Source organism: Aulostomus chinensis, chromosome 23 (assembly GCF_037954235.1).
Source record: "Aulostomus chinensis isolate RoL2024-O1b breed Wild chromosome 23, RoL_Achi_v1.0, whole genome shotgun sequence".
Taxonomy (NCBI): Eukaryota; Metazoa; Chordata; class Actinopteri; order Syngnathiformes; family Aulostomidae; genus Aulostomus; species Aulostomus chinensis.
The window spans coordinates 4,560,349-4,585,218 of NC_141342.1; the positions used below are offsets into that span (position 1 = coordinate 4,560,349).

Sequence of the window (24,870 nt, forward strand, 5' to 3'; positions counted from 1 at the left end):
TTGGTGAGGGGATTGTGTGTGTGTGTGTGTGTGTGTGTGTGTGTGTGTGTGTGTGTGTGTGTGTGTGTGTGTGTGACTGGCGGGGGGCGCCAAGGTTCCTGATTTAATCCAATCCCATTAGAGTAGACCTACTTCATACTATTGGCTCCATGAGACAATGTGGTGTTTACGTGCCATCTGAAATTGTACTTTCTACTGTCGAAAAACGTTTCTCTGCTTTTATTTTTCCTCCGGTTTTCATTGGCCGTGCTGACTCCGTTTGTACGCCTGTGGAAATCTAGAGGGCGCGCTCGATCAGAGGCCAAAAAGACCGGAAACACAGCTGTGAGTCTAGCATTTCTGAGCGCCACCTGAAGGCACCGCGAGGCGCAGCTGATAGTGCTGTCATCGCTGCCACGTCTCTGCAGCTGCGGCGGTAACGGCGGGTCCGAGGACCGGGATGGGCCGCTGCTGAGTGATTGTGTGTGTGTGTGTGTGTGTGTGTGTGTGTGTGTGTGTGCGCGCGCGCGCGCGGGGGGGGGGGGGGGAGGTGGGAGTGACCGAGGAGCGAGGAGGAGAGGAGGAGAGGGGAGGAAGGAAAGAGGAAACACGTAGAGCCACAACAGTGTGCGCAGCAGCTCCGGCTCGCTGCCTCCTCTATTGTTGAGACAGCGGGGGGGTTGTGTCTGCTCTTCCCCAGCTTCAGACGAAGACGGTCCCCCATGCTAAGCTCAGGGAGAATGGAGGAATTCGTGACCGAAGAGGAAGAGCCGTGGTACGACCAGCAGGACCTGGAGCAGGGTAAGACTCATCCTCCCTACCCTGGCCCGGCCCAGCATCCCCTCAGCTGGACCGCGCCTAACAAAGACTTCTGTCACAGGAAACGATTTAATGGTCTTTGCTGTAATTCAGTGGCATCACTGTGATATTGAGGGTGTTTCTCGGGCAGGCAGACAGGCTTCTCTGACAACAATACACTGACAGCCTGCCAAGCGAGCAGGGCCTCTCCATCTGCAGTCAGACAGCCTTGAAGAGCCCCTGAAGAGGCTGTATGTAGGACGAGATCTCGTCCCCCCAAACCTCCGAGGTGAACGTGTGTTCGGGTGCCTAATTGCAGCATTCATCAAACACTCAGAAATCTTGAACTCCATGCCTTATCCTCACATTAAAGGCAGAAGAAAAGCTGTCTGTTAGTTATGCTGATGAAGAAAAGGTTTTAAACATGGACTGCTTGGGGTCATCACATGTTTGAGATCGGTACGGTGGAACAAAATGAACAACTGTGCATATTTGGTGCTGTGACACTTAAACTGGCACCAACATCGATGTGCTTGAAGCTTCATCCACAAAAGAAAAGAGTGAGAGATACTCGTCCCACCAGCAGCCAAAACCAGAAGACACATCGTTAAAGAAAGAGGGTTCACTGTGTAATTAAGCTCATCTCTCTTCATGTCCTGTCTCGAATGGTCAGTGAATGCATCACAGCTGCCTCTGACTGGGGCTCCTGCTCGTTTCATCTGTTTCATGTTTAAAGACCTAAATGAAGAAGCAGCAACTAGAATTCAAATACTTGAATGTAAGAGTCAGCACAGAGCAGCCACACGCGGATGTGGAGGAGTTAAACGCTCAGAGCAAACATTGATCCATCCATCCCTCCATCGTCCATCCCTCCATCCATCCCTCCATCGTTCATCCCTCCATCCATTTTCTATACCACTTATCAGTTAAGGGTCACAGGGGCTGGAGCCTATCCCAGCTGACATTGGGTGAGAGGTGGGGTTCACCCTGGATGGGTCACCAGTCCATCGCAGGGCCACCAGGAACAAATAGGGGTTCAGTATCTTGCTCAAGGACACTTGGACATGGTCACCGGGAGGAAGTGGGGATGGAACCAGTGACCCTTCGGTTGCCATCATCTCGTGTTCTGTTCATTAAAAATTAAAAAGAAAACCATCTAAAATGATGAATGTTTGATTTATGGGCTTTTCCAAATGTTATTGACATCCTTTTCTCATTATTAGAAAACATGGATGTCATCTGAAGCTCCTTTTATGGTGATGTTATTGATCAATCTCTTTCCATCAGTTACTTTCAGTTGTGAAATATCTGTATGTCTGTAAGAAGTCCACTTCGTGCATCCCAGTGATAGGGAGGTGAATCTTAAAATTAGGCCCAAGTGAAGCCAGGCAGGCAACCGTTCGTAAAAACGTCGCCAGTCTCATTCCTGTTCGCTGGGTTTTCTACGCGGTCTAATAATAACTCTCCAGTCCTCCACAGCACGAGGCGCTTCTCCGTCCTCTGCACCACTTTCCTCATTTCCTGTTTCTCTTCATCTCTCATTCACTTGTCCTCGCGCCAGCTAATTGGAATGATACATTAGCAGCGGTGAGGACATGCTGATGCAGGGGACTTCACTCGACTAGAAACACACACACACACACACACACACACACACACACACACACACACACACACACAGAGTCAGGCATGCTTGTGTCCTCCATCATGACAAACTTCTTTCCTGTGCGCACCGAAGCAAAGCGTCACCCATCAGTGGACTCCAGGTTGGCAGCGGAGGACAAAATGGCTGATGTCTGTAGCTCCTGTTTTGGGGGCGTCCACGTAGACGAGGCTTGTGTGTGTGATGGAGGACGGCCAGAGCGCTCAGATCAGCGCTGGCTGGGCTTCAAAGTGCTGACCCACTTCGTCCTCATGCACCTCTGTCACTCTGTTGCCTTGTTGTCTTGCGTGAGTTGCTGGCAGGCTGATGTTCATTTGTCATGATGGGAGGAAAAAACAAAACGCCATCTGCAAGGTTTTCATTCCAAAAAGCCTCACAAGGACGTTGGAGAACCCTGCAGGAATAGAAACCTTGAGGTCAGGCTCGTGTTCACTGGTCAGGTTTCTGCTGCCATTTCAGATTCAGGGACTCAAGTTGCTCTTTTATTGACACTGATCACCATGTATCACCAAGTGGAGCAGTTTTTCTTTTTTTTTGAAGTGATGTCATCGGTGTTGTTACGATGACGTGATGCGGTTACATTGACATCTTGATCTTATCAGTCCTGAAAATAGAAAAGTGGGTTATTTATTTACAAAATGCCTGTGCTCAAGAAACCCCACGCGGTTGTGCTAACTGCTGCCAAGAGCAGAGACGCCGTCCTCAAGAACGTGGTGAGAAGTGACCTCATTTCCTGTTGGTTGCGTTCATAGCTGTGATTGGTGCTTTGCTGTCAGGGACCATTTGAAAGTGCCTTTGAATGGTCCAAAGTCATTGGAAATGACTTGCAATATGACGGTGTTGTCAGTTCCTATGCTAACCTCAAGTGTCAAAAGATCAAAGGTCAACCGACATGTGGGAGCTCAAAATGATGGTGTTGCTCTGTGACTGCTTGCTTTCTGTAGATGCAGATCCAAGTTCCAATTGAAAAAAACAATTTTTTGCCTTGAAATACATTTGAAGGACTGCTCTGGTCGTGGTGAATCTGCATTAATGTGTGTGGGAATTCAGCAGATGCTTGACTTGTCCTGTGGAATGACAGCGGTGTTATGAGCTCACATTATAACTCTTAAAGCAGCAGCAGCAGCAGAAGAAGAAGACTGATTCTGACATGTAATTAGAATGCATTCTTCTTTGAGTCCATTGTGCTCGCCAGAGCCTCCGCTGGCTGGAGTCCAGGTTGTTCCACGGTTGTTGCAGCGCAGACGCGAGGCTTGTTGGCTTCGTTTACATCTGGCGAGAGGCTCCCCTCCTGTCACAGCTTAATAAAAGTCTTTGCCACCCAAGGACAAAGGTTTAAGTCTTGCTTTAATTCAACAACTCATGTCTGCTCACTGTTTCTAGAGGCTCTTCAGTCAAGAATCAAGAACAGAGGAACAGGACAAGTCTTGTTTTCCACATTCCTTCGACTCTCGAGGGTGAAACGCACACTGAAGCAGCCCTGCCTGTAGAAGACATGGGCTCTCGTGTGGGTGTTGCCTTCATGTGCTACCTGTGTGTTCATAATTCATTAGCAGGCTGCGTTAGAGAGGTTACATCAGGCCTTGTGATTGCTGCGTGGAAACAGCAGCCCGGCTCTGGGAACAGACTGGCTGCAGCTGGTTAGCCAGGGTGGGCAGGAAATGAATCCTTCATACATGATGTGATTATGTTTGACATGCAGCCCCTGTGGTGTGTGGGTCAAGCTGCAGGTCCGCCAACAGTTGTGTGTGGCGACGAGTATTGAGTTTCTATGTTGTTTTACAGGGCAATCAGTTGCATCGATTGACTCTCCTCCCTCCTCCTCCACTCGCATTTTTCCTCCTGCTCTGTTTTCCTCTCGTCGCGGAGGCTTTTAGCTGATTCCCTCTCTGGCAGCTGAGATGAATCTGATGTGGACGCTAACATAGTGTTTGAGTTGCCGTGTTCCCCTGCTGGGGTTTGGTTTTGGATTTGTTAGACAGGCTGCTCATCCCCCAGGCCGCTTTTGCTGTTGTCTTTCAGTTATCAGTTGAGTTAATTTACAAGGGAATATGTAACGTAGGGTTACACGTGAGGCCAGGCTGGGGTTTTCTGGTTATAAATTCATGGTTTACATTGACAAAAAAACGAGATTCAGCAGGTTGCTTTGTTTCGTCATCAGGATAACGAGCTGCTGACACCAGGGAATTCATTAAGCTCCAGGAGTTAGAACGAGTCCATGAGGAGCTGCTGGCAGCTACAAGCTTGGCTCAGTCTTACTGAATGCAGTCAGAGCAAGACTGCAGGGTAGAAGAAGCGCTTGCTTGCCATAAACCCTCTGGTTTATTTGAGTATCAACACCAAAACCAATCACAAACAAAACAACTCCTACTCAGCGGCTACGTTTGGATCCTCACTGATGTTCCACTGTCATTCAGAAAATGACAATATTCTGAATTTGATGTTGAATTTGGTGATATAAATCCTATATTCTGAATTTAGGATGTCTGATAATGACACGTGATGTCAGTCTGGCTTGAGGAGCGTTCTTTGGTCGTATGTACGCAATACTGCTGCTGCTTTTACAGCAGTTTGTGACCTTGTGGCACATGACCTCTCCGCTGTTTCCAGCCTGATTTAACATCACTGTCCTTTCTTTGACAAACATCAGGACAACGTGATGTTGGATGGTCTTATTGTGTCTAATTCTTTAACCCTACAGGAGGGAAACGTGGCAGCAAACCTTGCTTCGGCCCTTGTCGTCCGTCTTATAAGCCTCGCTGGTTGGAATTTGCGAGGCTGCGTATAAACAGAATTATTTCTGTATTCTGTTACTTCGTCTGAATATTGTCATTGTTGGAACAAGGGCAAAAACTGGAATAACAGTGGAATGTATAGTGCAGGAGGAATCAAACGTGATGTGGACAAGTCGGCGCTGCACTTCTCATCTGTCCAGATTATTCAGTGTCCTTGGTGTCTGCAGAGTGAATTTTAGCCTGTTCGTGTCTCTCTGCTCCTCCTCCGTCAGGTCAGACAGACCTGCAGGGTGACATGCTGCAGGGAGGACGGCACTCTGTCGCTTCACTTTCCTCCCTTTCTAACTGAAGTGCAGAGTGAGACAACGCCTTGCACCCTTTGATCTTTCTTGCCGTTATAACCTTGCTTGAAATAGAACAATGTGCTCTGTTCATCATGGCAGCAGGTTATCAGAATCGTGCAGCTGCAGTGTGTCGTCTTGATCCCCCGTCCCAATACCAAATTTCCCTTTCTTCCAAGTAATTCTGCAGTTTCCAGTTCATCCATCCCTCTTGCCCTACCTCACCTTGACCTCTCCATTTTCCTCCCCAGTTCTCTCTCCTTTCTGCGCAGATACCTTACTTGCTAATTCCTCCTCTGTCTTTGTCATTTCTAGACCTCCACCTGGCTGCTGAGCTGGGAAAGACTTTGCTGGAGAGAAACAAGGAGCTGGAGGACTCACTGCAGCAAATGTACATCACTAATGAAGAGCAAGTGCAAGAAATCGAGGTAGGAGCGATGGAGGGGGCGGAAGGATGGGAAAAAGTGGAGGACTCATCATTTATTATCCTCCTTATGACTGCAGACTCCAGATAGACTTGAAACCATTCAGGAAGGCCTCCATTTAAAACATTTTGAAGTATTTTAGTTAAATGAAGAGACAATAAGTTAATGAAGTGTTTTTTTTTTGTGCCTTTCAAGTTCTCACAAGTAGGTGATTTCAGCTCATGAAGATGTTTTTTCATTCTGCATTATTTTACTGATTCCAAATGCAGGATGAGCCCGCCATGTGTTTTTGGCTCAAAGCTAAGCTCAGCTAAATGATTGCCAAACAATAGTTACAGCAGGAAATGTCAGCAAAACTGCCCAGAAACCTCCATCCAAACACTTCAAGTTTGGTGCTTCTTTGTGGCAGCGGCAACTGTGACCAGCTGGGAATTTGTAAACGTACGTTTTTTGACAGTTTTGCTGTTGTAAGCCGTCTGTCTCCGTTAGCTTCATGCTGAATATACATGGAAGGATCTTTCTACATGATGGAGTCACAAAGAAGTGACGCAGGGGGGAAAACATCCCTTTGTGAGCTGAAGACACCTATTTGTGAGAACTTGAAAGTCCAAAAGCACATGAAATCCAGTCCTGACCTCGATTGGAGATTTCAGCTGTACAGTGTTCGGGTGTGCTAACAAGCACGCGTGTGGGTTTGTGTTGCAGTACCTGTCAAAGCAGCTGGAAGTTCTTCGGGACATGAATGAGCAGCATGCCAAAGTGTACGAGCAGCTGGATGGAACCGCCCGAGAGCTGGAACACACCAACCACTCCCTGGTGGCGGACAGCAAGCTCTCACAGCAGAAGATCGAGAGGTGACCGGGATATTGTCCTTCTCTAAACCTTTCCTTCCTCCTCCTGTCTCTCTTAACATTTGCCCCATGTCTTGGATCAGGTTAACAGGAACCATTGAGACCTTGCAGAACCAGGTGGAGTCTCTCTCAGGGCAGGTGGAGCAGCTGCGCTCCATGGAACAGCTCCGAGTCAAGAGGGAGAAGAGGGAACGGCGCAAGACCATCCACTCCTTCCCTTGTCTGAGGGAACTTTGCACAGCACCCAGGTACGGTGTCGAGGTCGATCCTTAGCAGTCAGGGCTTTCACAAAAGACTCTCACCATAATCAACGTAACTGAAGTCCACGATTCCCAAACTGGTGCAACCATGTGGGTACACACAGTTAAGTTGGAGGGATGCCAAAAGACTGTAGCATCCTCTAAAGTCCTCCATCAGAACTAAACCAGTGTTCCATGATTTTTGCTCCAGATTCTGCTGAGAACTCAGCTCTGACCCTGACACGTCGCACTTTACACCCCTAAAGACACCGAGTAGTGACCTTTAGCACCCAATGTGTTACTGAGCTTGCTCAATATGACTAAATAGCTGAACAAACTTGCCTCACATCCATGTGAGTGGCAGGAACTGTCCGAGGATACAGGATAACAGTTCAAGACCGTGTACTGACATCTGCTCTAGAGCTCCCACGATTGTGTCTGAGAGCTAGCATTCCTGTTAGCAACACAAGCTTAGCCACTGGTTGCTCTGCAGCGGTGGTACCCAACCTTTTCCAACTCAGAACCCACTTTTAAGTCTCAAAAACGTTTGCGGTCCATCTCCCGACGGCTGTCGCTTCACCATCGGCGTCTCGTCTCTCTTTCCTTTTACTTCTTCCTGTCGCTCGCCAGCTCCATCTTTACACTCCAGTTTCAGTCTTCAGCATCGAACGGGAACAAGTCAAGTGTAATGAGGTCCCCCCGCAAAGTGGCCCGGCCCATAACAACAAAATGTACTATCTCTCATTTGCTTGCCACAAAAATCCTACTATTTTGGAAGTGATTTTGGGGCCCACTTGAAATACCTGGTGGGCCCCAGGTTGGTCAGTGCTCCAGAGCCATCTGTGGAGAGGGGGGGTGTAGGGGGACTCTTTCAGGCGGAACAGGGCTCAGGAAAGTTGGGAACCAAGCTGTGTGTTTGTGCCATTGTCAGGTACGAGGATGAGTTTGTGGTGGGCAGGGCTGAAAGCTTTTCTGTGGATGCGAAGCAGCAACCATTTGAGGAGGAGAACCAGCACCTGAGAGAGGCGGTGTCGGCCCTGCGAGCGGCTATCCGGACAGAGAGGGGGCGTAGAGAAGGCGTAGAGAGGGAGTGCAACCTGCTCCTTGGAGAGTTCTCCCGCCTGCAGACACGGGTGCAGGTAAACTGGTTTCTGGTTCTGCTGGTAATGAACATGAGTATTTAGATTGTGTGATTGTTCTTTAAATGTGATGCTTTTTCTCACAGGATGCTGAGAGCTGCCAGGCAAGAGTACGGGAGTTGGAGGTGGAGCTGCAGGAGCTGCAGCAGCTACGTCGCGCCAGAACTTTCCTCCTGGGCAGTGAAGATGATGGCGTAGCTCTTACCCAGACTGTCCTAAATAGCACCCCAGAGACGGACACATTTCTGGAAGTGGAGGTGGGGGAGACTGGAGGAGGGGTGAGGGAGGAAGCTGAGGGAGGAACTGGTGTGGGTGGGGAGGCTCTCCCAGAGCCAAACCCCGTAAGGAAGAGTTGTAGCGACACAGCGCTCAATGCCATCGTGGCCCGTGATGCGTCTGGCCGCAGGAGAGGCAGCTATGCCCTCCACGCCAACAGTGTGAGGAAGCGAGGGATGTCCATCCTCAGGGAGGTGGATGAGCAGTACCACGCCTTACTGGAGAAATATGAGGAGTTGTTAGGAAAGTGTAGGCGCCACGAGGAGAGCCTCTGCCATGCTGGTGTCCAGACTTCCCGACCCGTCTCTCGAGACCCATCCATGAAAGACTGCGCCATGGGCCCCACGCCCGCCCCTCCCCCTACCCCCACCCAGTCGCCCTCCACCCCCGAGGCCATCGAGAGTATCAGCAAGCAGGTGGAGGCGGTGGATAAGCGGCTGGGACAAAGTACCCCAGAGTACAAGGCCCTCTTTAAGGAGATATTCTCTCGTATCCAGAAAACCAAGATGGACATCAAAGCTACCAAAGCTGCTAAAGCTAGCAAATCTGGGAAATCTGGCAAGTCTAGTAAACAGTAATAGTACACTCTTTGGCTCTGGGGAGGACAGGAATGTACTATTTGAGTGTTTAGTACTTGTGGTTGTGTGCAGGGCGTTCATTGTGGGTGCTATTTGAAAAACCCTTCAGTTTAAGTACAGGTCATTCGTGGTCGAATCCGAGTGCACCGTGTTCACCCAGAACTTCTCGCATACACAAGGATCGGTTTTGCATGTGAGGCTAAAAGGTTAAAAACTGCAAGATTTCGGGCTCAAAAAATGTGATGAATAAATCGGTGAGTTTAATTGCCGTCCCTCGAATTGTTTTTTCCACCCTTCCTTCTAAAAGTATACTGGCTTTACTGCCTTACTGCTTCAGGCAAATACTTTTACACACTGACACAATAACAGCAATATGGCTTGCAAGTGCACTAACCTTTAAGCTTCAGGCTAGAAAACTGCATCTCTGATAAGGAATCTCAACTTGATATTAACAGGAACTTTAATGATTCTATCAACAGTTTTGTATTTACGTTCAGGAAGACTGATTGTCTCAGGCCACAGTGCGGCCCGTCCCAAACGAAGGTGCTAACATACATATCTGTCTGGTCTGGATCAGTTTGTGATGCATGTCTAGAGATTTCAGACACTTTGGCGAATCTGCTTCTTCTTGTTTTTTTTGTTGTTTTTTTTGTTGTTGTTGGGTTTTTTTTGTGAGAGTTTGATGAAAATGATTGTTACTGCTCTTGTGACAGTGCATGTGAAGTTAAAACCAGTGGCCTGTTGGCCAAGCTTAGCATAAAGACTGCTAGCTGAAGCAGCTAGTGTTAGCCCCCTGTCCAAAGCTAGCATGAGCTGCAAAATGATACATTCTTCGCTTAATATGTATAAAGTGTGGAAATAGATTGTTGGGGTTTGTGTTAGAGTGCTATGAGGTCAACAAACCACCAATTTGTCATTTTAGTATTCAGACTTGTTACCTTTGATCAAAGACAGGCTAGCAACTTTCCAGGCTTCATGCTAAGCTAGGCTAACCAGCTGTCTGTTGCTTCACATTTAAGCCCAGTATTGACCTTCTCACTGAACCTTTGGTTAAAATATGTCACAAATATTATGATTATTGCCAACCCTATTTATGTCTACATTCTTCTGATGTTCAAGTGTTAAAAAGTGTGGATCTCACTAAAATGTGAAACACAATTTTTCCTCCCATGAGGCCAACATGCTCCTTCAGTTCATTTATTATGGGGCCAATGATAAATAATTTGTTCCCTCAACCTCGTTTTTTTGAGATGAAACATGTTCCCTCATTTTATTGTTGTTTAGGTCACCACTTGTTGTATCTTGAGGCCTTAGAATAACTAAATTGAGGGAACATGGTTCAGCTTGTGGCCACAGTTTTTCCTCTGTGTGACCCCTCCAGGACACATGAGTTTTGTTTCTTAGGAAAATGTTCCTGCAGCTTCTCTAACAAAAACCCAGAACAAAACACGTGGAAAGGCACTGTGGTTAGGATAGTAAAGAGACCTCAAGGACATCGTATTAAGCAGCTTCTACATTTAATTCTAAAAGGAAATGATCAAAGCTGTAAGATTATAATGTGATAGAATTTTTAGTTGAGAGCTTTTTTAAAATATCGGAACAATATTTTCCTTTAACTGCAACTAAAGAGCCACATTGTACAGCAGGGCTTTGTCGAACACCGACCAGTCTTACCAAACTTAAACTAACCCGCTATTACACCCTTTTATCTCAGTATATTATGCCTTTTTCTGGGTGACAACCTATGTTGTATAATGAATGTTATTACAGGTAATGTTTTATATTTGATTCTGCAGTAAAGTTGAACACGTAACCAAGAGTTGAAGCCTTGCACCTGTGGCACAGCTGACGTCTGACAGACTCACACACTCCCGCTTGAAGCTGATGATTTTTTTTTTTGTCTGTGTGTCAAAAGAGAAGAGGATAAATGTTTGGAGCTAAAATCAGAGGAGAATAACGCAGTAACGTCCCAATCTATAAAAGATCAATGAGATGTTGCAGTAGCTGAAGTGGGCGACTGCAGTGCGTGAAGCGTAGCGGATGCTCCAGCCTGTCAGGATGTGTGTGGAGGAAGGAGTGGTGTTCGCATAGACAATGCCAAACCAGAGCTTTTATCCTGTCTTAAAGGCTCTCTGGGTTTCTATTCTGTAATGTCTTACCTCTTGCACTTGAAGTTGTCTGATGCCTCATCTTTTGCATATTTGGTAGAGCTAATACGAAACTGTGCCTGTGTATTTTTGTTGTTTTTTTTTAAAAACTTTTTTTAAGTGCCTGTATGTGAATGTGACTAACATCCCGTCAGAATAAACTTATTTAATTTGCTTTACTTTTATTATTCAGTTTAAATGTATGCATTATTTGTTACTTATTGATTATTGATACCGGCATTTAAGGTCTGACATTAGTTCATGTCACGACTGACCTCAGACCTGATTTACCCTCCTAATAAAGACTTGATATAATGCACTCCGTGTTGCTGTGTTCAATCTAATTCTGATTTCACTCATGCATTGACTAAAACTTTGTACGTTCACATTTTTATTTACATGTTCACATAACTTAACTGATAAACTTCGTCATATCAGAATAATTCAACATATCCAAACGATTTGTGCTGCAAAACAAAGCAAATCTATTACTTCGACACATGAACGGCAAAATAAGATTTGCAACAGTAAAAGAAAAAGTCCATTATAGTACCAAGACGGCGCTATGTTTTTATTCCGAAGGTGGATCTGCAAAAGAGAGACCTAATTATATATTTCGAAGAAAAGGTTATCGATAGAAGTCAAGTTTTATTTGAGGATCTTTTACTTTTATATGAACTTTTTTTTTAAGCGCATGGATCTTGACACGACAGCAGCACAGCACCGGGAAAGTCACCTCCCCGGCGGACGCGACTGGTGTGGAAATCTGTGATACAACTTTGAAGGAGTCTTTTTTTTTTTTGTTTTTTTTTTTTTTACCTTTATCGACCAGTTAAAACGACCTTTAAGTTTTTATTTTTTTTATTTTTTTTTTCGTCATACCAGGTAAAACCGATACCCCAGCGAAGAGGGGTGCTCCCATTTAACATTCCTAGCAAGGCTGCTGGGACAGCACGTGTTGACGTTGAGGGTAACACGCTGGTCATTGTATTATTGTTATATTTTCTTCGTTGAAGTACATTTGTGGGTACGTTTATTTGAATCGACTATTATGTATATTACGTACATAATAATACAAAGCTAGGATACTAGAATATATAACAGTTATTTAGGATGAATAGGACTTGATGGTAGTCAATCCGACCGCGTGGCCTAATGGATAAGGCGTCTGACTTCGGATCAGAAGATTGAGGGTTCGAGTCCCTTCGTGGTCGCTTTTTGGTCTTTTCAGGAGGTCGTTTATGGGTTGAGAAGATTCGGTGACGGCTCACCATTTTTTAAAAGACGAAGTTGGCTGTATTGATATAAATGTTATCCCGACATTATTAAAATAGAGTGCTTATAAAAGGAGCGCGCAATAAAATAATGGTATATATATATATATATATATATATATATATATATATATATATATATATATATATATATATATATATATGTAATAGTTACAGCAAGGCGAGCTCGCGATAATAAGGCAACAGAAATTGCCACCCAAACGTAGAAACTACGTCCTATTAAAACGTCTGCCAACACTCAGTTTGACCAGATTAATTTTCTCATGTTTAACTTTTATTAGCGTAGCAGAGTGGCGCAGCGGAAGCGTGCTGGGCCCATAACCCAGAGGTCGATGGATCGAAACCATCCTCTGCTAAGAGTTTTCTTCTTCCAAGGACGTATGTTTGTGTTTTCAATTTATTCGTTCTCTGACTTGCATTCGAGAAACTGTAATCCTGTACAGTATCAGGTGCCATCACAGACGCGTTGTGGGTTTATAGCTATATGAGCCACATACTTCCTCAATTCTCTGAGCCCTTGACTCAGCAACTATCATATTGATATTTGTTAACATCGAGTAAGGTTCAAGAAGCAGAGTGGCGCAGCGGAAGCGTGCTGGGCCCATAACCCAGAGGTCGATGGATCGAAACCATCCTCTGCTAGTTTTTTTCCTGCTTGCATGTATCTTACGTTTTGCTTTTGACACAGCAACAACGACAGCAACCATTCAGGACTCAACGTACCACAACCCCCCCCCCCCCCTTCAAGTCAGTAACTTAAATCAGTACGCACTTGGTTAATTGTGTTTTATTTTTATTGCTAAGTGCTAAGGGAAACACTGTGCTCTTGTTAATGCAATCATGACAGGCAGAAGAGACATCAGTCAAAATCCACTCGTCTGCTCTGCCTCATTGCTGACTTGATCTTCTTGTCTTTGAGTCGCTCCATGTTGCTCTTGTGTAACCTGCACAAATTTTTCACATAAAAAATACACATAAGCCACTTTTATGATCGAAGTTAAGACAGAAGGGAAACAAAGAGTTATTTTTTTCATACCTGGCTTCCCTCAGTGCTATTTCCTCTGGGGTTGGCTCATGAGGCTTCACACTGGCCTCCGCTATGATGGCGGAAATCTTCTCTACACAGTCATTCAAGTTTCTCTGCTGGCTCCTGCTCCGCTCTGAGGTCACCAGCAGCTCTCCAGCCTTGGTGATACGGTTTCTGTTCTACACCGCAAAACAGACGTTGTGATTGCACCCACAGATGATATGTGCAACAACAACAACAAAAATTCAAGTTAATCAAGTTGAAAATGGACAACTAAAGATATGAATGTTGCTAATTTGTATTTTATGTTCATGTCACATCAACACAAGGCAATTTCCTAAGGACCAACCTTTTCAACGATTTTCTGTCGAACATCCTCTGGGATCCAGTCTGCTGTGTACACGTGGAAGCGAACCTCAGCTTTACTGCTGACTTTAGGATGACAGACGGAGTCAATTAATACCTCCTCTGATAATAGAAGTCAAGTAAAGAACACTATTGAGACCCTGTCACAAAGGAGCATGCAAGTGCTTAAAAACTGAGGAATAATAATTACAATAATAAACGACATTTTTAAAGACCTTTATTGACATGCTGGCCACCAGGTCCACTGCTTCTGCTGTAGGAAACTGTCAGACGGTCTAAGAAAAAGCAGGAAAATAAGATTTTTTTATTGGAAGTTACAAGATGTGAAAACACATCCTTATTATTCTTCATTTAAATTCTTCATATTTGTATATTTACCCACTGGGATGTGCACTTGGGATCCCTGAAAATGAGCAAAATAAACAATGTTACTTGAGGCAGTTGCCGAGGGCTCCAAGTTCTTAAGTCACGAGTTAACCCTGCGTGTGCACAATCAACACAGACCCAGAAATGCGGTTTGGGTCATCCGGGAGAGCCGCGTCAGAGGAATAGAACCCACCTGTTTGGTGTCATGGCTTCCGTACGCAGCACTCAACTGAAAAGTGCTGTTATTGCATTGGATTCTACAACTCCGTTGTTTTCCAGGCCTTGAAATCGCGCTTATTCCTGCGCTAACGTTGCTACAGAGTAAACAGCATCGTCTCGCTATGTGTGCCGCCATCTTGTTCTGACGTGTTTACGGGAAGTTGTAGTACGTTAGGTAGCGTAAAAGACGCAGTGGCGCATGAAATAAAAGTACAGGTTCCACCGAGATTTGAACTCGGATCGCTGGATTCAGAGTCCAGAGTGCTAACCATTACACCATGGAACCACGTACCGAAAAGGGTTGGAGATTATAAATTTGTATCTTTACATATTCAATTGCAAATGAAAGAAATACCAATGTGACTGACTCAACTATCTCATAATCCAGTTAACGTTTGCATGAGTAGTCAAGAGTGCGCATCATGGAGATGCTGTGCCGAATTACCCGTCTGGCACTGCATCGGTAACACCTAATGACGAGACATCCGTTTGATTTTCCCGTAAAACGAAGCACATTGAGCTGCACTTGACGCGTGAAATGTGCTTTATGCTTTTGATTTGATTTCTTCCTGGCTGCGGTAGGATTCAGGGCGTGTATGAAAATAATACCATATACCAAAAGGGGGCGCTGGTGTTCGTGAGTGGTATAATGAGAAAAACGCAACAGCGGAACTGTTATTCAACCCTTTGTTGCAGGAGGTAATTTTTAGTGGACGGACACGGCTGGTTTTTGATGAAAACAATTCAGGTTTACACAATTTTTTTGTTTTTATGTTGCTCAATTAACTTGCGAGATTAATAATTAAGCTGTAGAACAAGGATTTCGAATCCTGTCAGCTAAATTAGCGGTGTTTTCAAGGATAATCACACCCGATTTCTCGGAAAAGGTTTAGACTATTTTTAGCTAACATTAGATAGCTATTGTTAGTGGCTAGTCACGTCACAAAATAGAGGCTGCTAGCTTTCGTGAGCAACATTGTCTAATGTTAGTCAAGCTATGTGTTGATAAGTCGCAGTGATGACTGCTAGCTAAGATGGTACACACGCGCCCGAGTGTTGTTAGCAATAGCTTGTAGTTGCTCAGGCGGAAAACAGCTGAAATAGTGAGGCAACGTAAGAAAACCAGTATGAAGCAACAATGGTTCGCTTTCAGTCAGAGGTTGGTTTGAAGAGATTGACATCCAGCTTGTAGAGGGATCGGTTGGCTCGTCAGGTATCGCTGCTCGTGTGTCGCTAAAATGCCTGGAATGGTGGTATTTGGTCGGCGGTGGGGGATCGCCAGTGACGACCTTGTTTTCCCCGGATCCTTCGAGCTGTTCGTCCGTGTATTGTGGTATGTCAACACCTACATCGTTGTCCCCTTAAACGCCAACTATTCGGGGATCACATGGGATCAACTCTCCTTTTCGTGTCTTCCTCCTCTCTCCCTAGGTGGATTGGCACCATGATCCTGTACACGTACCACAAGGGTCATTTTACTTGCAGCGGGGGAGGAATTCTTCACAGCTACCTGGTTGGACTGCTGATTGTATTGGCACTCATCATCCTGTCGCTGTGTGCAATTGTGTACGTCAGTGCCCAAGGTGAGTGGGTGTCACATCTCCTACCTCTCATTTCGATCTACTTGATGTTTAAAGATATCAGGATAAGAACAGCCGTTTGGATATGGCAGGGTAACAAATGTGGAAGGAACTCTCCACCTTTTTGAGAACTACGCTTGTAGGCTGTCTTCCCCAGAGCCAGACAAGAGCACAGATGCTCTTCTCTTCTCCGTTGGTTATCTTGTCTGGCTCTTGTGAGGGACAGCCTAGTCTCTACATTCTTTGACAGAACTGTTGAGACATGTTGGGAAGTAGACGTTGCGGTGTGCAAGTGTAATCAATCGAATTGAATTCATCATTTCAAAGGATTTCTATCGGAAGAGCAGAGCACATGAGCCATTGCATGACTCATGAGTGTTTCCGTTCCACGTCTTGCTCAATGGTTCTGTTTTGAAACGTCGGTGGGACAATCTCCAACCGTTAGTTTGCTCTTGAAGAAATCACAGGTTCTGACTTGTTGATTTGATTTGACTGATGTTGGTGATTGTTTCTCAGGTACCATTACAAACCCTGGTGCGCGTCGCTCTATCCCTGCACTGGTCTACTTGAGGGCCCTCCTCTACCTCCCGGAGCTGGTCTGGGCCTGTCTGGGGGCCGTCTGGGTGTCTGATGACAGCAAAGGCTGTGACCCCGCCACCGTGGGGGCTGTCATTGCAGCCGTGGTTGCCAGGTGGGTGGTTTTGGCCTACAAACTTGGAGCTGCAGATCCTTTTTAATATTTGCTGAAGAGATGTTCTGTTGTTGTTTGTGACAGCTGGATCATCCTGCTCTTCACCGCGATAGGCGTGGTGTTTGTCTTTGACCCAATGGGCAACCCTCGCCCTCCGGCCGCTGTCATGGAGCCTCTGGGGGTGCGAGACATGGAGAGCAGCGGGGGAACCCAGTTCTTCTCCACAGCGCGCTCTCTGGCTGTCAAAGTGTGGGAGAGCAGGCTGCGGCTGTTGTGTTGTTGTCTTCCGCAGGACGAAAGCCACCGAGCGGCGTTCTCCAGCATCGCACAGCTTGTCGGCGGATTCTTCTCTGTAAGGGTCTCTTCCTTTACATCTGGCGGGAGGGAGGTCATACATGGAATCAGATTAAGTGATAGAAGGAACCAAGTGTGAAGTAGAATGTAAGACTTCAACATTAAATCCTCTGGATCATTAGAAATGTATGTTTGTGTGTCGCAGGACACGGACCTTGTTCCCAGTGACATCGCAGCTGGTTTGGCTTTGCTGCACCAGGAGCAGGACAAGATGGAGCAAAGCAGAGACCCTGATGTCCTGGTCACCCACAGCCCGTCCTCTCCCATTGTTAGTACCAGTCTGTGTCTGTCACATCCCAGTGGGAAACCAACATCTTCTACGAAGTTGTGTCTTATTGTCTCATACATCGCTCACGTTCAACAGTATCTTCAACCATTACCTGTTTTCACTGTTCAAAGGGAGAAGATCTGGAGACAGAGCTGGAGAAAGCCGTCCACTGCATGCGCTTCGCTGCGGCAGCATATGGTTGGCCATTGTACATTTACTCCAACCCCCTGACTGGACCCTGCAGGCTCAGTGGAGACTGGTACGATGGGCTCTTGTTCAGCTGAGTCAGTAAAAGCTCTAGAGGACCTGCAGCATTAGAGAAACAGCTCCGACTGAAGCTGCTTTCTAACCTCAGGCTTTGGCAAGGGACCAGTGTAACTCAGCTTTCAGTCACGGGACAAATGATCCTGAGCAGACCCGCGTGTTTATCAGCTCAGGCTCTGATGAGCAGTGAAGGGACACAAACCTCAGATCAACACAGGGATTGTTCAGTGATTTTTCATCAACTCAGTATGGGAGTTGTTGATGAAATATACCAGGCATTCTCAAACCCTTGAACTCAGCACCTCCTCAGATAAAAATCACAGTCTCCGAGTAGAACCGTGATGACCAAAGTTGACGACAGTAGCGTAGCGACTCTCCTCAGCTCCAGCAGGGGGCCACCACGTGTCCTCAGAGGGCCTCGCTGGTTGGAAGTTTATGTACCTTCATTCAACACGATTTACTGTTTTGATGGTATTCTCTGTTATTAAATGTTTTGATTTGTTATATTTTGGAAAACCTCTTGTGAATCCTCCCCATACCACTTGAGGGAGCTCACGTGCCACTGGTGGTGTATGTTCTACACTGTGGAGCTTGAGCAACTTGTTGCTGCCTTTTGTGTGTCTCAGATTCAACCCGTCTGCAACGTCAAGCATCTTTGGCTCCAGTCTGTTGTTCAAAGCTGCTTTGTGCTGGTCTGTTTACTGTCTTGTCGACTGTTCATGTTGTTAAAAGTGAGCCAGACAAGAACAGGAGAGAAGAGAAAGGCAGCTACTGGCAGTGGGAGGACTCAGTCTGCTTTTAAACGTATTCAGGTGTAGTGGGAGAGATGGCGGGTGGCCGATAGAAGCAGTTCATGATGGCACCAACAAGCTGCTCTGCAGGTGTGTTCATCAGACAGAAGGATTGTGACGGTATGATCCTGAATTCTGTCCCGGGATGCATGAGAATGGATTTTCTGCTGATTTCTGACATGCTGATGTTTCACAACTGATTCGACCAGTAGCTGATTTTTACAGATGTCCATATCATCTGCATTAAAACAAGTTTACATGCTCTACAAATTTTGTTCGGAATGAAAAACGCATGTAAACATTGGGAAGTTGAAAGAGTGAATCGTAAAAAATTCCTAAAACATAAAGTAAAGCTCATAAATCCCGTCATGATTACAAAAATTGTTTCCTGCTCCTCTGAGAAAGACCTGAGCAAAGCTGGGCTGATAGGAATGTGAGCTGATCTGACAGATCCGTGAAAAAAGACAAGTATCTGGGCTCACCGATCACATGCCGATAGAACCGGGCTTCCCCAAGTTTGTCTTGTCCATTTTGAACGATTGAGTTTATCCAGATATTGGAAACTTCTCAGTGTAGTTTCACGCCACCCCAGATTACAGCACCCAAAAGGAGCTTTAGAATAAACAAGCTAAATATTTGTCTTCTTGTTTTGTCTTTGCCATTTGAAAACGAATTCCATATCAGAATAATAAATAAATCAACAAACCAATTCCATACAAATGGAACTTTATGAAGCCTGTGAAGGAATCTGTTGCTGGATTGTGTGTATTAGAAGACGTGAGGTTCATCTCGATTGGTCACGGAGTGTAAATGCTGTTGAATCTGGTGAAGAGGTTCAAAACTGCACCTTGAACAGGGAACTCCTCAAAACAGCTGGTTGTTGTTTACCATAGTAAACACGCGTGTGTGTGTGTGTGTGTGTGTGTGTGTGTGTGTGTGTGTGTGTGTGTGTTAGCTGCAGGTCTCGTGCAGCTGAGTATGACATCGTCGGGGGAGACCATCTCGGCTGTCACTTCTCCTCCATCCTGCAGAGCACTGGTTTGCAGTACAGAGACTTTATTTACGTCAGCTTCCACAACCAGGTAGGCGACCGGCTCCCTCTTCGTCTCAGGGACGGTGGAAACTGTCCGGGTTTGTTCTGCCCGTCATTTAACTGGGGTGGGGGGTGTTGCAGATCTATGAGATCCCGTTCTTCGTGGCTCTGGATCATAAGAGGGAGGCTGTTCTGGTGGCTGTCCGGGGAACTCTGTCGCTGAAGGTAAGAGGACGCACACTTTCTTCAAGCGCTGCCTCGCTTCCTCCTCTGCCAGCCTTCACACTTTGAACAGATGACCTCTGAACTGAGAGAAAATCAAGACTGATAAATGTTGATACCAAATGTCTCCACCCTGAAAATAGTGCTACACAAAAAGAAGTAGGAAGTGGAAGTGTGGGGAGCGAGGGTGTGTGTTTTTGTGGAGCAGTGAATCAACACCCGTGCCTGTGTATTGGTGTGTATTACTCGGTAGAAATATATAGATGTGTTCTGTGCACCTACAGGCTAAAGTGTTGGTCCAGCGTTGACTCTGAGGACGTTCTCTCAGGGTGTCCCTCCCAGCCTGTCTTGCCGTCTCCCAGAGGCCACATGCAACCTGCCTCAGTTTAGAACATTTAAACGAAGGATTTTATCAACTATAAATAACAGCATTTAACAGTTTCATGTTCATGAGTCCAAAAGTAATTTGTCGAAATACAAAATATTCAACCTAACAGGTAGGAATGCGTGATGATATTGCACGACTGATATATGACGTCACGGTATCTGCAGATGTCGGCCATGAAGAATCAATAATAAATCTGTGGTTTGTAGGCTTTTGTAATTGTTTGTTTTTTTCAAATCTACAATGTTTATGACTTTATTTCTCAGTATGTATGAAATGTGAATATTATATGAACTTGTTTTGATATAAACCACTTCAAAATCAGGAAACGTTGACGATTGGCCAAATCAGCTGTTAAATACCTGCATATCAGGGAAAAAATCCACCGTTATGACTCCCTACTGTAAAAAAAACGTTTTTATATCATATTTACAAGTTAGATCTGAGGGTCATTTTGTGTGTGTGTGTGTGTGTGTGTGTCCTGCAGGACGTCCTGACAGACCTGTCTGCTGAATGTGAGAACCTGCCTATAGAAGGTGTGTCTGGAGCCTGCTACGCTCATAAGGTAGCTATGTCTCCTCCTCTTCCATCCCTTCCTCCGGTTAAACTGGTGTGTGTTTCCTGAGAGGTGTGTGTGTGTGTGTTTGTGTGTGTGTGTGTGTGTGTGTGTGTGTGTGTGTGTGTGTGTGACTCCTACAGGGAATATGCCAGGCTGCCTCGTACATCTATAAGAAGCTGGTCAACGACGGTATCCTGAACCAGGCTTTCTCCATCGCTCCGGTAAGAATGGCGCACTGACGATGTGCTGCTGTCATCTTCTGCAGTCATTTCACTTCTTTGACTCATCTGGCCGGTGCACGTGGACTAACATATCATGTTGGTCCCCCTTCATGACTTGAGCTCTAATCTAGAATGGAGTTCGGTTGCCACTGGTCCTAAACCCTGTGTGCTGTGCTTGTAGGAGTACAAACTGGTCATCACTGGTCACAGTCTGGGTGCAGGCACAGCTGCACTGCTGGCCGTCCTGCTGCGCAGCTCCTTCCCCACCCTGCAGTGCTACTCCTTCTCTCCACCAGGGGGCCTCCTGAGGTGAGGAGCTTCCCTGACCGCAAGCTGCAGAACCGTGTTGAACCCTGAGCCTCGGAGAGAACTTGTATCCATTATTTTGAGGCCACAAATTGTAACTTGCTCCCTCAATTTAATCAGTTTGTGGCTGCAAGATAGAACTTTTTGAAAGATATAAAATAATGAAATTGAGGAGGGAACAAAGTATATGTCATGGCCACAAATTGAATAAATTGAGGGAATGAGTTATTTATGTATATTTCTCTCCAGGGCCACTCTGAGGCTTTAAGTGTATTTCAAGAAGTGGCTAGTTAACTTCCCACTCTTGCTAGTCCAGTAAAATGAAAATGAGTCCAACATGTTGTGTTTAATGATGAAAGTATTAATGAAGTTCTGTCGATGACAGTGAGATGATGTTACTGTTCCCTGTGTCTTTGTGTGCAGTAAAGCCTTGGCCGATTACTCCAAGGGCTTTGTGGTCTCCGTGGTGCTGGGAAAGGATCTGGTTCCCAGGTAGGACAGGACGCTGCAGCAGCAGCAGCAGGAGACTGCAGCTCGCTTGGATTCAGTACACTTCCTGTGTGGTTCACTAATCTTGACCAAGGTCCCAAATCATGCACTGCAGTTTTCCACGGCCTACCAGAAGTAGTGGTCGTTTTGTTTTCCACCCACCTTTTTTTCTTCTTTCACTTTTTTTTTTTTGAACTCCAACTTGCAAACAGAATTCAGGTGACTGTCGCTGAAGAATTTTCTGTTGTAAAGACGAGAATATCAACCAAACGCATGGTTGGGAGCGTGGGAGCTAGCTAGCAAGCGGATGCTAACCACAGCTAACACACCAACTGTACAAAACCTTTACAGACCCAACAAACGTGAGTGACGGTGGCCGTCTGTCACCAGTTCTTACACGTAGTGGTGCAAAAGCACATCCAGCTTAGAGCTGAACAACACGGAGACATTCACTGCCGCCAGGTCACTCATAACCCCTGTGGCCGTGCCACCATTATGGCGTTCGTTGAGGGTGGATGGTGCCCAACGCTCCAACAGCTTGAAGCACGCCAATAGTGCTCTGCTTGTGCTCTCTAAATAATAAGTGTTCAGTGGAAGTGTGCGATTTGGGACTCGGCTTGTGTGTTGATGCTGATTCCATGTGGGTAATTGGGTTTATTGTGACGTTGTTGTGGTCAGTGAGTGTTGGTGTGTTCGCGGCAGCTTTGTGGTCTCTGCTCAGAGGGCCAGTGTGAGTGTGCTGTGGTCTGGTCTGTGTTCTGGATGCGTGTGGACGGGGACTCTATATTTAGTGCCGCCCTGTTATTACAGGCACACAGAGGTGGAAAGTTAAGGCGACTCACATGCTCTGGGTTTCTCTGTCTGGACAGATTGAGCATTCCTAATATGGAGGATCTGAAGAGAAGAATACTCAAGATTGTCTCGAACTGCAACAAGCCGAAGGTAAGACCTGCCGTGCACTGATGCTGGTGGCGCTTCCCGCCTGGGTGTCAAGCTCCAATCGGTGTGTTACTGTGTTCCAGTACCGCATCCTGCTGCAGGGATGCTGGTATGAGCTGTTCGGAGGAGACCCTGACGACTGCCCCACTGAGATGGACAACAGGAGGGAGGAGGAGCTTAGCCAGCCGTTGCTGGGGGAGGAGTCACTGATGATCCGTCACTCATCCTCCTATCAGAGTCTTGCGTCAGATGACTCACCCGCCCACACAGCTACACACTTGCCTCTCTTCCTGCCTGGACGTGTTCTTCATATCCTGGAGGACGGGCCGTCTCGGAGGTCGGTATCAGATTTTGCGTCAATATGAGCTAAAGAGGAAGAAAAGCTTTGCTGGCTCCTGAAAGCAAAGATGAATTCTTTAGTTTGCTTTGGTTCCCTGTAGTTCCACAATTTGCACTTATCACAAATAACGTCCCCCCAAATTTTACACTCAGACCCATGCGTCAACCGTTATTCTGGTTCATCGACTTCAGACTGATGTTTTCAGTCAGGTGATTTTCAGCTTCACGTTGGGCCGCTTTACCAAATTTTACCACTAGGTGTCGCCCTTAACATAGCAGCCCCGTGTGGCCCTGTTTCATCTGAAGTAACTGGTATTATTTTGTCAGCGAGGCTGAAACAAAATCAAATTAGGATATAAAAAACAAAGCAGATTTTCTTTCACGTGAAATTACCCTTCTAATTCAGATAAAAAGTATTTCCTACTCAGTCTCTTTTTATTAAATAAAGGGTGCGGTGCATCTTGAAACAACGTGCTCGCTGCTCAGTCCAGCTGAACGCTACCGCTCACACGGGGCAGCTTTCATCATCAACGCAGCTCACAAGCCTGTTGGTGATATGGAAGCAGAAGAATGCAGAAATATTGGTGTTGAAATTTAGCGAGTGAAATTAAAAAGTTGTCTGAACAATAAATGGCCAAAGTACAAAGAGTAAAAAAAAAAAAAACAACCCAATCTACTAAAGTCCAGTAAAGGAGATCTCTGAGCGAGCCTACAGATGTGTCTCAGTACTCTAAGGTTCTCCTCTCTGTCTCTCTCCTCTAGATCCTGTATTTCTGAGGTCAGGTACCGAGCCGAGTGGTCTGATGAAATGGCGTTCAGGAGTATTCTGATCAGTCCCAGGATGCTGGCGGATCACATGCCTGACATCGTGCTGCGAGCTCTCTGCAGCCTGACCAGGGACAAGCCCTACTCTCTCTGCCCATCGTCCCTGAGCCACAGCCAGCACAACAACACGGTGTGAATCGGACGGCTCGCTTCCACTCGCCAACTCCGCATCGTCCACCCTTTGGTTCATGAAGCCGTTGATCCATCGATCCAGGAATGTTTCGTTTTCAAAGACACATTTGGAAGCTTGATCGTTACCGCACAAGGGACATGAACCATGCAGAAGCGCTCGGACTTCCTCATCAAAACGCACTTTTAATTATTTAATTGAAATAAATAGTTTTATTTTTACTTTTTGAGCGAGCAACTTAAGCCATGATCTTTGAGTGTGCGTGTTGTGCACAGTGTGTGACAGTTGCTGTAACGTCAGTGATGTACCTTCTTTTGTTGGCGTGAGTGGCGTACTGGCAGAAGCTGCCCCCTGCTCGTCTTCCTCATTTGAGGGGACGAAGAGCCCGGGGTGCGAGGGGAGCTTCTGCCTCCTCATGAGTCCAAACTATGTGTCTTTATTGTGTAGTCATTGTGGTTGGTCTGTCTTGTGTGTGGCGTCATGAGACATCGAGTGCCTATGCGTCATGGAAAAACCCTTTGTTCTGCAGAGAAAAGTGCAGTGTGTTTACAGTGAGTTCTCTACTGCAGTGTGAATAGCAGCATGGCGCCTGACTGACACCTGACAGGGAGGAAGATTGTAACTAAGCGTCCTGGGGATCTGTTTACTTGCCATGGATATCACATCATTTACCTTCAGGTAATATTAATGTTTGAATCAACTGATGCCTGCATAAAGATTTTACAATCGCAATCGACTGCATTTGATTCCTGGATGCAAATAAAAGCTTTTGTGAAGCTGCCGTTCCTCTGTGGTTCTTCTCAGCAGCGGCGAGCTGTGGGGCTGAACGACAGCGAACCACGCTGGTGGTGAAGTTTGACAAATGAGATTAAACTGGTCTGAGGCGACGGGAGGGAGCCCGCAGAAATTTTGAAATACTTCCAGTAAATGCATCACCGGGGATTAGCTTCAGTTTTGACTCCCTGGCCCTGTTTAGTGTGTGACGCAAGCGCGACTCCCCGTCAAAACACATGTCCTCTTCACAGGTCCT

At 46.1% G+C, this 24,870-nt stretch overlaps 3 protein-coding genes and 4 non-coding genes across 9 annotated transcripts; 5 read left to right on the forward strand and 2 right to left on the reverse strand.

The window, feature by feature from the left end:
* The first annotated feature begins 553 nt into the window (after positions 1-553).
* Positions 554-11,599, forward strand: LOC147239214 (cerebellar degeneration-related protein 2-like). The gene is made up of 6 exons (XM_086195943.1): positions 554-780; positions 5,832-5,944; positions 6,647-6,795; positions 6,876-7,040; positions 7,963-8,170; positions 8,257-11,599. Exons 1-6 carry the CDS (start codon positions 702-704, stop codon positions 9,022-9,024), a joined length of 1,482 nt encoding a protein of 493 aa, XP_086052069.1. The 5' UTR covers positions 554-701; the 3' UTR covers positions 9,025-11,599.
* A 713-nt stretch (positions 11,600-12,312) lies between these two features.
* trnar-ucg (transfer RNA arginine (anticodon UCG)) lies at positions 12,313-12,385 on the forward strand. The gene has a single exon. It is a non-coding gene; the product is annotated as a tRNA-Arg (tRNA).
* A 365-nt stretch (positions 12,386-12,750) lies between these two features.
* trnam-cau (transfer RNA methionine (anticodon CAU)) lies at positions 12,751-12,822 on the forward strand. The gene has a single exon. It is a non-coding gene; the product is annotated as a tRNA-Met (tRNA).
* Positions 12,823-13,036: 214 nt separating this feature from the next.
* trnam-cau (transfer RNA methionine (anticodon CAU)) lies at positions 13,037-13,108 on the forward strand. The gene has a single exon. It is a non-coding gene; the product is annotated as a tRNA-Met (tRNA).
* Positions 13,109-13,243: 135 nt separating this feature from the next.
* Positions 13,244-14,644, reverse strand: mrpl58 (mitochondrial ribosomal protein L58). 2 transcript variants are annotated; one of them, XM_086195837.1, is made up of 6 exons: positions 14,419-14,644; positions 14,238-14,262; positions 14,075-14,134; positions 13,843-13,961; positions 13,503-13,672; positions 13,244-13,410 (listed from the first exon to the last, which is right to left on the reverse strand). In XM_086195837.1, the coding sequence occupies exons 1-6, from the start codon at positions 14,578-14,580 to the stop codon at positions 13,326-13,328; spliced, it is 621 nt and encodes a 206-aa protein (XP_086051963.1). In that variant the 5' UTR covers positions 14,581-14,644; the 3' UTR covers positions 13,244-13,325. The 2 variants fall into 2 exon arrangements, with proteins under 2 accessions (XP_086051963.1, XP_086051964.1); XM_086195838.1 differs by having other exon boundaries at positions 13,843-13,925; positions 14,419-14,634.
* Positions 14,645-14,658: 14 nt separating this feature from the next.
* trnaq-cug (transfer RNA glutamine (anticodon CUG)) lies at positions 14,659-14,730 on the reverse strand. The gene has a single exon. It is a non-coding gene; the product is annotated as a tRNA-Gln (tRNA).
* A 263-nt stretch (positions 14,731-14,993) lies between these two features.
* On the forward strand, positions 14,994-24,607 carry daglb (diacylglycerol lipase, beta). Of its 2 annotated transcripts, XM_086195836.1 has the most exons (16): positions 15,140-15,192; positions 15,598-15,777; positions 15,876-16,027; positions 16,541-16,715; positions 16,800-17,067; positions 17,215-17,337; positions 17,469-17,596; positions 19,348-19,474; positions 19,567-19,650; positions 20,520-20,597; positions 20,732-20,812; positions 20,994-21,121; positions 21,542-21,610; positions 22,477-22,549; positions 22,630-22,883; positions 23,648-24,607. In XM_086195836.1, the coding sequence occupies exons 2-16, from the start codon at positions 15,683-15,685 to the stop codon at positions 23,844-23,846; spliced, it is 2,034 nt and encodes a 677-aa protein (XP_086051962.1). In that variant the 5' UTR covers positions 15,140-15,192; positions 15,598-15,682; the 3' UTR covers positions 23,847-24,607. The 2 variants fall into 2 exon arrangements, with proteins under 2 accessions (XP_086051961.1, XP_086051962.1); XM_086195835.1 differs by having other exon boundaries at positions 14,994-15,777.
* Positions 24,608-24,870: the final 263 nt, after the last annotated feature.

Coding starts and splice junctions, on each gene's coding strand:
- LOC147239214 (XM_086195943.1), top strand. CDS start 702: ATGCTAAGCTCAGGGAGAATGGAGGAATTCGTGACCGAAGAGGAAGAG. Junction 7,041..7,962: donor GAACTTTGCACAGCACCCAG/GTACGGTGTCGA, acceptor TGCCATTGTCAG/GTACGAGGATGAGTTTGTGG. Junction 8,171..8,256: donor GCCTGCAGACACGGGTGCAG/GTAAACTGGTTT, acceptor TTTTTCTCACAG/GATGCTGAGAGCTGCCAGGC.
- mrpl58 (XM_086195837.1), bottom strand. CDS start 14,580: ATGGCGGCACACATAGCGAGACGATGCTGTTTACTCTGTAGCAACGTT. Junction 13,962..14,074: donor TGGCCAGCATGTCAATAAAG/GTCTTTAAAAAT, acceptor TTCTATTATCAG/AGGAGGTATTAATTGACTCC. Junction 13,673..13,842: donor GACAGAAAATCGTTGAAAAG/GTTGGTCCTTAG, acceptor TTTGCGGTGTAG/AACAGAAACCGTATCACCAA.
- daglb (XM_086195835.1), top strand. CDS start 15,683: ATGCCTGGAATGGTGGTATTTGGTCGGCGGTGGGGGATCGCCAGTGAC. Junction 16,716..16,799: donor ATTGCAGCCGTGGTTGCCAG/GTGGGTGGTTTT, acceptor TGTTTGTGACAG/CTGGATCATCCTGCTCTTCA. Junction 17,338..17,468: donor ACAGCCCGTCCTCTCCCATT/GTTAGTACCAGT, acceptor CACTGTTCAAAG/GGAGAAGATCTGGAGACAGA.